Source organism: Hirundo rustica, chromosome 6 (genome assembly GCF_015227805.2).
Source record: "Hirundo rustica isolate bHirRus1 chromosome 6, bHirRus1.pri.v3, whole genome shotgun sequence".
Taxonomy (NCBI): domain Eukaryota; kingdom Metazoa; phylum Chordata; class Aves; order Passeriformes; family Hirundinidae; genus Hirundo; species Hirundo rustica.
The window spans coordinates 2,610,939-2,623,109 of record NC_053455.1 but is presented as its reverse complement, the minus strand read 5'-3'; the positions used below and the strand labels follow the sequence as shown (position 1 = coordinate 2,623,109).

At 46.9% G+C, this 12,171-nt stretch overlaps 1 protein-coding gene across 1 annotated transcript; it reads right to left on the bottom strand.

The window, feature by feature from the left end:
• Nucleotides 1–604: 604 nt before the first annotated feature.
• Nucleotides 605–10,711, bottom strand: PSMC6 (proteasome 26S subunit, ATPase 6). Its single transcript, XM_040066841.2, has 14 exons — nt 10,585–10,711; nt 9,736–9,815; nt 9,468–9,507; nt 9,055–9,107; nt 7,158–7,225; nt 6,664–6,778; nt 6,053–6,140; nt 5,521–5,582; nt 5,315–5,438; nt 5,126–5,187; nt 4,020–4,140; nt 3,848–3,928; nt 1,628–1,699; nt 605–1,101 (listed from the first exon to the last, which is right to left on the bottom strand). Exons 1-14 carry the CDS (start codon nt 10,709–10,711, stop codon nt 983–985), a joined length of 1,212 nt encoding a protein of 403 aa, XP_039922775.1. The 3' UTR covers nt 605–982.
• Between the last annotated feature and the right edge of the window lie 1,460 nt (nt 10,712–12,171).

Sequence of the window (12,171 nt, the reverse complement as noted above, 5' to 3'; positions counted from 1 at the left end):
TTAAAACCACCACCACCACCTTGTTTACTTCTTGCAATAAATAAGCACCAGCTCAGGTAAATCCTATTTGCAGGATTCAGCAGCAAATGAGTGTGTCCAGATGGGCAAAGATGCCAGTGCCAGGCCTGGTGTGGCCACAGGAGCAGGGCAGAGATTGTTCCCAGGCACCTCCAGCCCTGGGGACAGCTCTGGGCCCCTCATGGAAAGGACACTGAGGGGCTGGAGCACCCGGAAAGGCTGAGGGAGCTGGGAAAGGGCTGAGCCTGGAGAAAAGGAGGCTCAGGGGAACCTTGTGGCTCTGCACAAGTCCCTGACAGGAGAGGACAGCCGGGGGGATCGGGCTGTGCTCCCAGGGAATAGGGACAGGAGGAGAGGGAACGGCCTCAGGCTGGGCCAGGGGAGGTTTAGGTTGGATATCAGGGAAAATTTCTTCATGGAAAGGATTGTTCAGACCCCACCAGTCTGTTCTCTCTCTGAGGGTTGGGCTGCCTCCGTTTGGTACAGGAGGCACAGGACTCCAATCCTTACACCAGAGGAAAGTTGCTCCTCAAACTCAGAACACACAAAATTCACCTCTCTGTGAGAGCTACAAAGTGCACCAGGATAAACGGATTTAAACAGGTTTTATTCATAAACTGTTTGGGGAAAGGAGCTTTACTGATATACAAAAAGTCAAGAAATTAACTGACTTCTGCTTGTGAATCCCTTCAGGCACGTTTATAAATTCCCACCATAATTGCTAAGAGAACAACACATCTCCACACATTTTTACTGAGCCTGGGCTGTAATGAACATTGCATTTCGGAATTGTACAGAAAACACACTCCTGTAGCCAACTTGCAACTAGCATTCCCAAAAATTACTAGCTACATGCTACACGAACACCTTACAATGATAATCAAGAGGTACATTATTTCTCTCCTTTTTTTTATGCATTAACCCAGCAGGATGTGTACAATCAATCACCAATTCTATGGTTGATTTACACAGGTTTGTAGTCGAGCTTGGACTCCAGCTTCTTGGAATCAGCCACCTTCCTGACAGCTTTCATGAAATCTTCCTGAACTACGAAGTCATGATCAGCACGGATCGCAAACATCCCTGCGAGGGAGGATTTAACAGTGTGAAGACAGAACATGAAGTTTCACCCAAATTCAACTGAAAGCTGAGCCAGGTTACACTATCTACATGACTTTCCCACGTCTTGGATGTTGGGAAGAGGAGGGAATTCACCTTTCTGAACTAGGGGATTACTAAAAAGAAAAACTGTTTCAACTCTTGAGTCTGCATTAACTCTGTTACTCAGCCTGCCCATGCAGGCAAACCCCAAGTGCACAAATTTTCATGAGAAAAAAAAGCATGAAATAGCATCAGCTCTCCAAGAGCCCTGAATTCTTTACAAAAAGGAGCAAAATGGGTACAATCCCTGTTTCTGGAATGTATCTGGTTTTAATGAGACAGTGGGACACATCACGATCAGCCAACAAAGTGGCTGGCTCAGATCTGCTCAAGTGAAATGTTCCAGCAGAACTTTTTTGAGTTCCCGGGTTTAATCCACAGAGGAACAGCTCCAAGATTCAGCATTATCCAAGATTTAGCACATCCAAATGAAGAGTTAAGGAATTACCTGCTTCAGTACAGACATTTCTCAAGTCTGCTCCGTTGAAGCCATCTGAAAGCTTCACGATTGCTTCATAATCTGTTCATAAAACACCAATGCCCGTTAGGAATAAATCACCCTTCCTGTAAGGGATGCCAGGAAAATACCGATCCAGCTATCAAACTTGGATTTCAGAGCAAGCAGAGAGCTGCCCACTGGGCTGATAAATTAACTGGAATCAGCAGCTGGATCAGCCCTTCCATTAACACAGAAGTGTGTGGCAGCCAAAAGCTCAGGTTATATAATTAAATCCCAAAGTTAACCAACTTGTGGTTACAAGAATCAACACGAAGTATAAAAGCTCCATCGAGGCAATGTTCTTATCATTTAAATGCTGTAAAAACCCAGAAAACTTATCTCCAAGTGGTCATAACTCAGTCCCTTTCCACTTCCAACACTCCATCTAATAAAGGCTCTTACTGCCTTAATATATTAAGCCCGATATTTTATGCACGTATATTTATTAAAGGAGTGGCCATGGTTATAATTCAGTGAAAATCAATTTCTAAACCACTGTTGAGCCTCCAGCAAGTTCTGATTCTTGCAAGGCTGCTTATTAAAATTATCAGCTCCCTGGAAAATTTTTCAGTTTCCCTTCTGTATAAAATTCAAAATATTTGAACTGAATGTTTTTATCTCGAGAATCCAAAAGCTCCTAAAGATGAGACGTTCTTCTGCTGTATTTTAATTCCAAGTAGTACAATGTCACATAAAAAATTCTTTTCATAATTGAAAGTTAAAAAACATATGTGAGGGGAATGAACAAGGTTGAACAGTGCAAGGTTTGTGAGTTGAAGGTTTTCAGCAGATACCAGGACTGAAGCAGGATAATCTCATGCTGGAAGCAAATCTTTATCTTTGGATTTTAATGCAATTTCCACCTCACCCTGCTGCTAAGTTCAGGCCTTCCTTTTGGGGTATCAAAGCTGAGCACCAGTGTTTCCACATCACATGCAGGAATTTACCAAGGACCTGACACCTCGCCTTGCTGAACGGCAGAAGGAATGATCCCAGCCTGCTCCACTCCAGTGCCAAAGACATGGGAACAGGATGAAGTAGAATCCCAGAATCCCACAATGGTTTGGGTTGGAAGGGACCTTCAAGACCATCTCCTTCCAACCCCTGCCATGGCCAGAGGCACCTCCCAGTTGCTCCAAGCCTCATCCAGCCTGGCCTTGGACACTTCCAGGGATCCAGGGACAGCCACAGCTTCTCTGGGCACCTTGTGCCAGGGCCTCCCCACCCTCACAGCCAGGAATTCCTTCCCAACATCCCACCTAACCCTGTCCTCTGGCAGTGGGAGCCATTCATCCTTGTCCTGCCACTCCATGCCTTGTAAAAAGTTTCCCTCCAAGAACTTTACCTCTGTTTCATGATTTGCTTTGGAGCTCCTTCTCTCTCTCAGCCTGCAGTCACGTGCAGGTTTAAGCCAACACTGCTGCTAAGAAAAGCCCTCCCCCAGCTCGCTCCTGCTGTCCCTGAGCTGAGCTGCAGCTGTTGATGCGGCCAGATGGTGACTGGGATCAGCTCCAGGGCTGCAGGAATCGCTGCTGTCAGCACAGAGAGGTGGGGGTGGCACGGGGCCCTGGGGCACTGCTGCACTGCCAGCACTGCTTTAAAGGCAAAGCCCAGCCCCAGTTTCGTCCGGGAAAGCTGGGAGGAGTCACTGTGAAAGCAGGACTCGGGGTAGCCCAGAGTAACACAGTCCTTAAATGAACCTTCCCCTTTTTATCCTATTACTCTCCCCTTGCACTCCTGAGAACGACCCACACCACTACCAGACAACAATTTTGCTCATGCCGTCGCCGAACTCCGAGGTTTCTCCCTGACTTTTTTAAAGATTGTTGCTTTCAGACTCCTTCATTAACAGTATTTCTTTCATTGAGGAGTGAATGAAAACACTCTTTACTTGCACTAAGGCATTCCATTAGAATCAGGAACTGCCTGATGAGAACCACGTTGATTTTCCAGTTTCCAGCTGCGCTCCAAGGGTTTATATTAGGTTCTCCTTTTCAAAGACTTAACAACAGCTCAATCAGGATGCATTAAAAAATAAGTAGAATTCCAGGAGGGGAAGCTGTGTGGGCAGTGCAGAAGTGGGAATACAGTCAGAATGGCTGTAACAACTCAGCTCTTCCCCTCTCCACAAGCAGCAGTAGGAATGACATCCAGGGAACTTCTACTCACCTATCTCACCATGTTTAGTGATCGGGCCTGCGTGAATCTTCAGAATATCTAATCTGGCTTGTTCGTTTGGGAGATCGATATCTAGAAAAAATTACAGCTTCAATAAAAGCAGAAACCCACAATTCCCATGGATCACATCCTCCTTTCCAGGCACTGGGAAGCAGAAACTCACGGATTTTTCTGTCCAGCCTTCCGGGCCGCAGCAGGGCAGGATCCAGGGTGTCAGGTCTGTTGGTAGCCATGATCATTTTAACTCTGTGCAGAGTGTCAAATCCATCCATCTGATTCAACAACTAGCAGGGAACAGAACTTTGGTTTTAAACAACCCCAAATCTTCCCAGTCTGGGTTTGTTTTCCTGCCTAAGTATCCTTCATCAAGATGAAAAGCTCTGAAGTAAAAAAAAAAAAAAAAATCCTACAAGGCCTCGAGCTCCCTGAATATTCCATCCCAAGCAATGAAGGGCTGAAGAGACCCTGCAAACGCTTTGCCCAGAGAAAAGGGCATTGAGCAAAGCTGAGCTCAAACGTGAAACACTTGACTAAAACAACGAGGCAAAGAAAACATTGCGAGGACTAAAGGAGCCAATGGCTGCCTGACACATTTGGATCGTAGTGCACCGAGGCCAAGACATTCCAATTAGACTTGAAGAACAGCCTGTGGAATACTAATCCACACACAGGAAGGCGTTTCATTGTGAACACTCAAAGCACTTGCTCTTTGATCACAGTGATTTAATTCTCTGTGGAAGGCAGAGACATTCTTTTGAACCAGGCAAAGTGTTTGCAAACACAGGCCAAGGAAGGTTCCCATCAGCTTCAGAATTCCTAATTGTCACCAGTGGCTTTAATATTCTCTTCACACAACCTAGTTTATCAAAGCAATTAATACAGAAACAAAGAAACACAAGTGCTCCTCCTAGCTTTGAAAATCCCACTGCAACAGTCCAAAAACGTTACAGACTGGGCATCTTTGGGATTATAGGAGACAGAAAGGGGGGTTCTCCAAACCTTCAAAGGTGCAGGGAGCAGCAATAAGCAAAAGAAAATATCCCAAACCATTTCAGCAATTTAAAAGATTCAATTAGTCTCCACACTGAACTCGTGTCTGAATTACCAGGATGTGCAGCTGCCTTTTGCAAAAGCAGCGCTTAATTCCCTTCCAGTTTAAGATTATTAACCCAGAAAAGGTTCTGCAAAGCCAGATCCCAGGTAACAACTCACACCTGCATTATTATTTAATGTGGCCGTTCAGGCCACAGTCAGGAACTGGACACTCACCTCCATCAGAGTCCTCTGAATTTCTCTGTCAGCTGATGTGCCTTCGGAAAAGCGGCGCCCACCTGCAGCACACCAAACCCATCAGTTGTGCTACTCGAGTGTTGCTTTTTAAACGGGGGGAATTGGCTTTACAGCCGACTCCAGCCTCGAAAGGAGAGCCCAGCCACCCCCCCAGGCCACGAGCTTTACCAATAGCATCGATCTCATCCATGAAGATGATGCAGGGCTGATGATCTCGGGCATAATTGAACATCTCTCGGATGAGCCGAGCGCTCTCGCCGATGTATTTGTCCACTATGGAACTGGACACCACCTTGGGAAGGACAGAGGACGTGGATGAGGAGACTGGAGAGCAAACACACCCAAAAATGTGTGGGGGCAGTGCCACTACACACCTTGAGGAAGTTGCAATCCAGCTGGCTGGCAACTGCTCGGGCCAAAAGGGTTTTTCCTGTACCTGGACAGACAAGAGATTGAAGCTGTTTAATTACTGACTCAAAATTGCCTGCCAGTGACTTAGGGAGGAGGGGAAATAAAAAGGGGAAAGGGAAAAAAGGAAAGGGAGAGGAAGAGAGAGAAAAAAGAGAGAAAAAAAGGGAAAGAGAAAGGAAAAAAAAAAAAAAGGGGGGGGGGAAAGGAGGGGGAAAAGGGGGGAGAACCAAAGATGAGATAAAGGAGGAAGAGAGCAGAGAGAGGAGAGAGGGAGGGAGGAGAAAGGGAGGAGACAGAGAAGAAATAGCCAGAGAGGAAACAGCTGGAGAGGGAAAAGAAAAGAATGAAAAAGAGACAAAAGAAAATAGAAAAAATGAAAAAGGAAGAAGGAAAGAAAAAATGAGAATAAAAAGGGAAAGAAGGAGAAACAAAGAAGGCTCTTGCCACAGTCTGAAAGCAACAAGCAAAGAGTTGTTGCCCTTTGCTGAGACTCACCAGGGGGGCCGTACAGCAGGCAGCCTTTTGGAGGGATAATTCCCACACGCTGGAATAATTCTGGGTTTGTAAGTGGCAGTTCAATGACCTGTGAAGGGACAGAGAACAAACTGAGCCTCCGAGTTTTAAAACAGTTAATGACGCACCTGCCAGCTCAGTTTTCATCTAGCTGCATTTATTTATTAGCAGCGTTTTTGTGTGAGAAACAGTTTAATGAGAAAATGCGGGAGATCCTATGGATCAATCCACTCCCCTGCCCTGGCTCTGCAATTGCTGCTCCCTCTCTTTGCTCAAATCACATCCTTACTGTCCTAATTCCACTCCCCAGAGCAATCCTGGTAGTTTTGGAGCAAAATTAAAGTCTGCTTTGCTGACCCTCCCACTTGGCTTCCAGGCACTCCCACAGCCCAAAGGGCTTCTTCTCTACAGGATTATCTTCATTTGAATCCCAATCCAAGCACTTTAAATCAAACATGGAAAGCACTGATCTGAGAGGATCCTTGAACAGCACCACGGTGGTAGAGGACAAACATCAAAAAGGTGATTTTTGCCCTGAAAAGCTTCACTGAGAGCATGGATCAGTATCTGAGGGGGTTTGAGGCACTGGGTACCTCCCGTAACTCGCGGATTTGTTCCGACAAGCCTCCGATCTCGGAGTAGGAAACATCTCCTGGGTCTTCATGAGACATGTTATAAACCAGCGGATCCACTTCCCTGGGCAAGTATCTGGAATACAGGAGTTAGGAGGAGATCTTTTCATTGTGCAGACACATTTATAAATTCATAGTTATTCCCATAAATTTTACAGCAACATGAACGTTATTTCTTCTCTTCCCAACTTATGTGCTGAAAAAAACCAGAAAAAACCCCAAACCTAGCAAACTTTTTAAAGTTTTAGAACATGGCTGGAAATACTGTAATTATTTTTCTAAAGAATAACCGATTTCTTTTTAAATCATATAAAACACAAGTCTTCCCTCAACGTATCTGCCCTTACTTAAGCATTGCTTTGCAGAGAATTTTTACAAAATATTGCAGAAATGATTATTCGAGTTTCTGTGTAATGTTTTTCCCCATTTTTATGATGAGAGGAGCAGAATCTCACCTCATAATAGTCAGAGTGGTCATGTCCAGAGCAACTCTTGTCCCTGGCTTCAGCTTACTCTTGTCAAGCTAATCCCAAAAAAAAGAATTCTGTTAGAACCCCACTCCAACACAATCCCTGATTTTAGCCAAAATGTTCACTGGAGTTTGCACTCCTTGCTCCAAGAGAAAACAAGAAAAGAGTGACACAGCAAGCAGCCATTAACTTACCTCCACCACTTTATTAAAATAAAGACTGTTTTCTAGTCCACCATTAATTTTTAATTTCACTGCCGTCAATCAGACTGGATCAGTGGGATCTAATCCTTCCCTCTGCTCCACACAGGAACAGCTGTTTCAGAATAGCTGAACAACCCTCACAAAAAGCTGAACATTTTCCTGTGTCATTACTTCCCCTCTTTGAAGTCAGCTGTTCAATTATTACTCTTTCACCTCAGATGCCTCCTCACCTGCCATTTTTATGGGATTTTTAAAACACGTTCCAGTACACCCTACTAAATTTTGCTGGAATTAAAAGAGGATTTGGACAATCCTTTTCCAGGACTGCTGGAAGTTTCCCATTGTCCCTTCTGGGGGATTTATAAGGTCCCTTGCCACATGGATTTTTGACCCTCTGGAGGGGTTAAGGATCAAGCTGCTCCCCCTCCTTTACTGGGGTCACTACTAAGGGCTCTTTCCAGCTTCCTTATCCAAAGAACTTCGTGACAGCATGGAATTCTCTCAGATTCAACTCTGCCCAACAACCCTGAAGTTATTTTGCAGCGAGAAGAAAACAAAGAGAATCCACTTGACCTTCTTAGCTAATGCACTTGAGATAGGGAAGTGATTTTGCTCCCACTTGAACAGCCTTGCTCTCCTCCCTCCTGAGCAGCAGCAGCTCAGCCATGAGGGCTTTGATCACAAAACTTGTCCTTCTAGTCTGGGAGAAATTGTTTGTCTTTGATATTCTGACATTTTGAAAACAATCAGGGTTTGTTGGGTTGGATTTTTTGTTGTTGTGGTTTGGTTTTTTTTTTTTTTTTTGAGCCTCTGGTTGCAAATCAAGGAACTTTTAAGATAAAAGAGTGTTTTTAGTGAAGAATAAGCTGCAAAGTGCTGGTTCATCCAAGGACAACCTATTCCTTAGGATTCACCTCTGTTTCAACACAGAACATCAAGATTACCTCACATGCCCCACAGTGGAATTAGGTTTACTTATATCCCAAAATTCTGCAAGGAACATCAGTTTCTCCCCAGAAAGAGGAAAAAAAATTAAAAAAATGAAGATATGGCTAAAGGCAATGGTTTCAAACAGACAGAGAGCAGGTTTGGGTGGGATATTGGGAAGGAATTCCTGGCTGGGAGGGTGCTGAGGCCCTGGCACAGAGTGCCCAGAGAAGCTGTGGCTGCCTCTGGATGCCTGGAAGTGTCCAAGATGGGACTTGGAGAGCCTGGGAGAGTGGAAAATGTCCCAGCCCATGGCAGGGGTGGAACGGGATGGACTCGAAGGTCTCTTCCAACCCAAACTATTCCATGATTATGATACACAGTGAATAAAACATTAAAATTAAAGCGCAGCACTATGACAGCAACAGTCACATTACACAATGAAAACTATCAATCATCATAATTCATTTTCAGAGAGTCCAAAATCAGGCAGAGGGACAGAATTTTGACTCAATAAAAAATCTTAAAAACACATGCAAGGCCTTGGGAATGCTGTGGATTATTTTGTCTCCACCAGGAAGCCACGCTGCTACCACTACAAAGGGAGAGAGAGGAGCAGGTACCAGTGCAAAGCAGCAGTGTGCACATTACAGAAGATAAAAACACCCCACTAAGGACCCAGTGGATGAAATGCAATGCTAATATTCCACACCAAAGCAAATTTTTAATGAATATTCACACAGATCAATTACCTGGCGGCGACAGCCAACCACGTATCTTGGTCCATTTGTAGCCTTCACAATGACTGGAGAAAGAAAATCAGAGAAAAAAAAAACCTCAAATTTACTCAATTCGCCCTCTCAGTTGTGATTCTGAATTATCCAGAATGTTTTTCTGCCAAGAATCTGATCGCCAATACTTCAATTCTTTACTTCTCCGTAAGTTTAACAAGATTTTAACTTTGAAAACTTATTCTTTTGTGGCTGCCCCTGGGTCCCTGGAATTGTTCCATGCCAGGCTAGACAGGGCTTGGAGCAGCCTGGGAAGGTGGAAGGTGTGGAAGGGGTTGGAATGAGATGAGCTTTAAGGTCTCTTCCAACCCAAAACCTCCCGTGGTTCCATGATTTTCACGATCTCAGAGGATGTAACAGTTCAGTGTACTCACACTTCTCCTCTGTCAGCTGTTTAAGAACCTCGCCAACAATCTGTAAAAAAGTAAAAACAGCATTAGCCTCAAGAGAAACTACCATTGCAGGAGTCAGACATGCTGGAACCCCCCCCAACCCCTCAGTTCCTGATGTCCAAGGTTGTTTTACCTGGACTGTTCCCACTTTCTCTCTCTTGATACTAAAAATGGATGTAAAGGTTACTTCCAGGCAAATGCACTGTCACCAACCAGCACAGGGTGCCAACACCTCGCTTCCCTCACGTACCTGCCCAACGCTCTGCAAGGCCTTGAGATCATTTTCTGACTTCTCATACTGCTTGGTGAGTTCTTTCAGCTGTTCCCTTACTACAAGAGAATAGAGACACAGAATTCCAGTAACCTTCAACCCCACAAGAGCATGGGACCAGACCCCTTTCCAGCAGCAAAGCTGCAAGGTAGAGTGAGACTGGGAGACCAATGAGCATCCTTGAGCTAATGTGGAGAAGGGAACAGAGCTGGGAAAGGGTCTGGAGCACCAGGAGAAGCTGAGGGAGCTGGGAAAGGGGCTGAGCCTGGAGAAAAGGAGTCTCAGGGGGAACTTTGTGGCTCGGCACAACTCCCTGACAGGAGGGGACAGCCGGGGGGGATCGGGCTCTGCTCCCAGGGAACAGGGACAGGAAGAGCGGGAAGAGCCTCCAGTTGTGCCAGAGTAAGTTTAAATGGGATATTGGGGAAAAATTCTCCACGGAAAAGGTGGTCGGTCATTGAGAAAAGGCTGCCGAGAGAGACAGCGGAGTGTCCATCCCTGGAGGTGTCCAAGGAACGACTGGACGTGGCACTCAGTGCTCTGTTCTACTGACAAGGTGATGGCAGTCACACGTTTGTCTCGCTGATCCCAGACATCTTTTCAAACCTAAATGATTCCGCGATTCTGTGACCCTCCGGAGCCCTCCCGAGGAGAGCGGGACCCAACCGCGGCGCTGGCAGCGCCCACCCCCCGTTCCCCGGGGCCCGGCCAGGCCCATGACGAAGCGCGGGCAGCGCCGCGGCCGCCGCGCTCCCTCTCGAGGCTCCGCGGGGCGCTCAGCGACGCCCACCCCCGCACCCCCTCACCGCCCGCCGCGCCCGCGCTCACACTCCTTGAGGCGCCCGTCGATCTCCTTGTGCTCCAGCAGCTTCTTGCGGTAATCCTGCAGCGCCTTGTCTCTGGGGTCCGCCATGATGAGCAGCCGCAGCTCATAGGGAATGCCGGGAAGGGCCATAGAGGCGGGGGGCGCTCCCGCCCGGCCCCCAGCGCCGCGCAGCGCCCCCTGCCGCCTCGGAGGGCTGCGGCTGTCGCGACACGCGGCCGGTGTCGTGAGGGACCGCGAGTGTCACAGACCCCGACTGCGATGGGCACGGGCTGCGTCAGCGCTCGGAGGCCGCAGCGTGGGTTAAAGGGCGGCCGCGGAGTGTGGGTAGAGGCGGAGGGGCGAGGAGGTGCGGGGAGAGCTCGTGGAGGTCAAGGAATCATGGAAGGGTTTGGGTTGGAAGGGAGCCTAAAGTTCATTCCGGTCCCTGCCACGGGCAAGGGACACCTCCCACTGTCCCAGGGTGCTCCAAGCCCCGTCTGACCCGCCAGGGATCCAGGGGCAGCCACAGCTTCTCTGGGCACCCTGTGCCAGGGCCTCACCACGCTCACAAGGAACAATTCCTTCCCCAAATCCCATCTGACGCTGTCCTCTGGCCGTGGGAAGCCAAGAAAAACATTGGGGTTTCGCTCCCATCCAGTAGTGCGTCCCTATGGCTCTGCAAGGGACCTAAATCAAAGACCAGCTGCTCCCCCAAATCCTGCTTTACCGCTGGAGCTCACCCCAAAACCTGTGCCGGGGAAAGCTGGTGGCATGGGGAGCGCTTTTGGCTGCAGTCACTACCAGGGAGGGATCAGACACATTTTCCTCGTGCTCTCCTCAGAGTGGATGTGGTTTTGGTGAAACCTGGAGGGTTTGGTGTCCTAAAATCCCAGACTGATTTGAGCTGGAAGGGACTTTAGATCTCATCTTATTCCAGTCCCTGCCATGGGCAGGGACACCTTCCACTATCCCATCCAGCCTGGCCTTGAAAACTTCCAGGATGGGACAGCCCGCATAATAATAAGCTTTCGTAACTTAAATCTGCTTAATAATTTTGAGGAGAAAAGAATTAAAGTGTTGATGATCAGATTATTGGCAGAAAAAGACACCGCATAGTTCCAAACCACAACTCATCCTGAATTAAGTTGTGGTGGGTTTTTTTGGTTTTGGGGCTTTTTTTGGTGTTTGTGTTTTGTGGTGGTGGTGTTTGTTTTTGGGGCTTTTTTTGGTGTTTGTTTTTTGTTGCTGTTGTTGTTTGTTTGTTTGTTTCATTTTCTCTCTCCAGTCATTGTGAAACAAAAAAAAATGAACCGTGATACAAACGGACCATTATAAATGGTTGGCTGTCGTTGTCAGGTAACTGATACGTGTGAATATTCATTAAACATTCATTAATATTCATTGGTGTGGAATATTAGCATTGTTTTTTTATCCACTGGGTCCTTAGTGCGCTGAAGTGTGTTTGGGGTGGGTTTTTTTGGTTTTTTTTTTTTTTTTCTGTAACGTGCACATCACTGTTTTACGCTGCTACCCGCTCCTCTCTCCCTTTGCAGGCGGTACTGATGTAACTTCCCGGCGGAGACAAAACAACCCACGACACGTCGGGGATC

Coding starts and splice junctions, on each gene's coding strand:
- PSMC6 (XM_040066841.2), bottom strand. CDS start 10,711: ATGGCCCTTCCCGGCATTCCCTATGAGCTGCGGCTGCTCATCATGGCG. Junction 9,508..9,735: donor CCTTGCAGAGCGTTGGGCAG/GTACGTGAGGGA, acceptor ACTTTTTTACAG/ATTGTTGGCGAGGTTCTTAA. Junction 4,141..5,125: donor TTCAGAGGACTCTGATGGAG/GTGAGTGTCCAG, acceptor GTTCCCTGCTAG/TTGTTGAATCAGATGGATGG.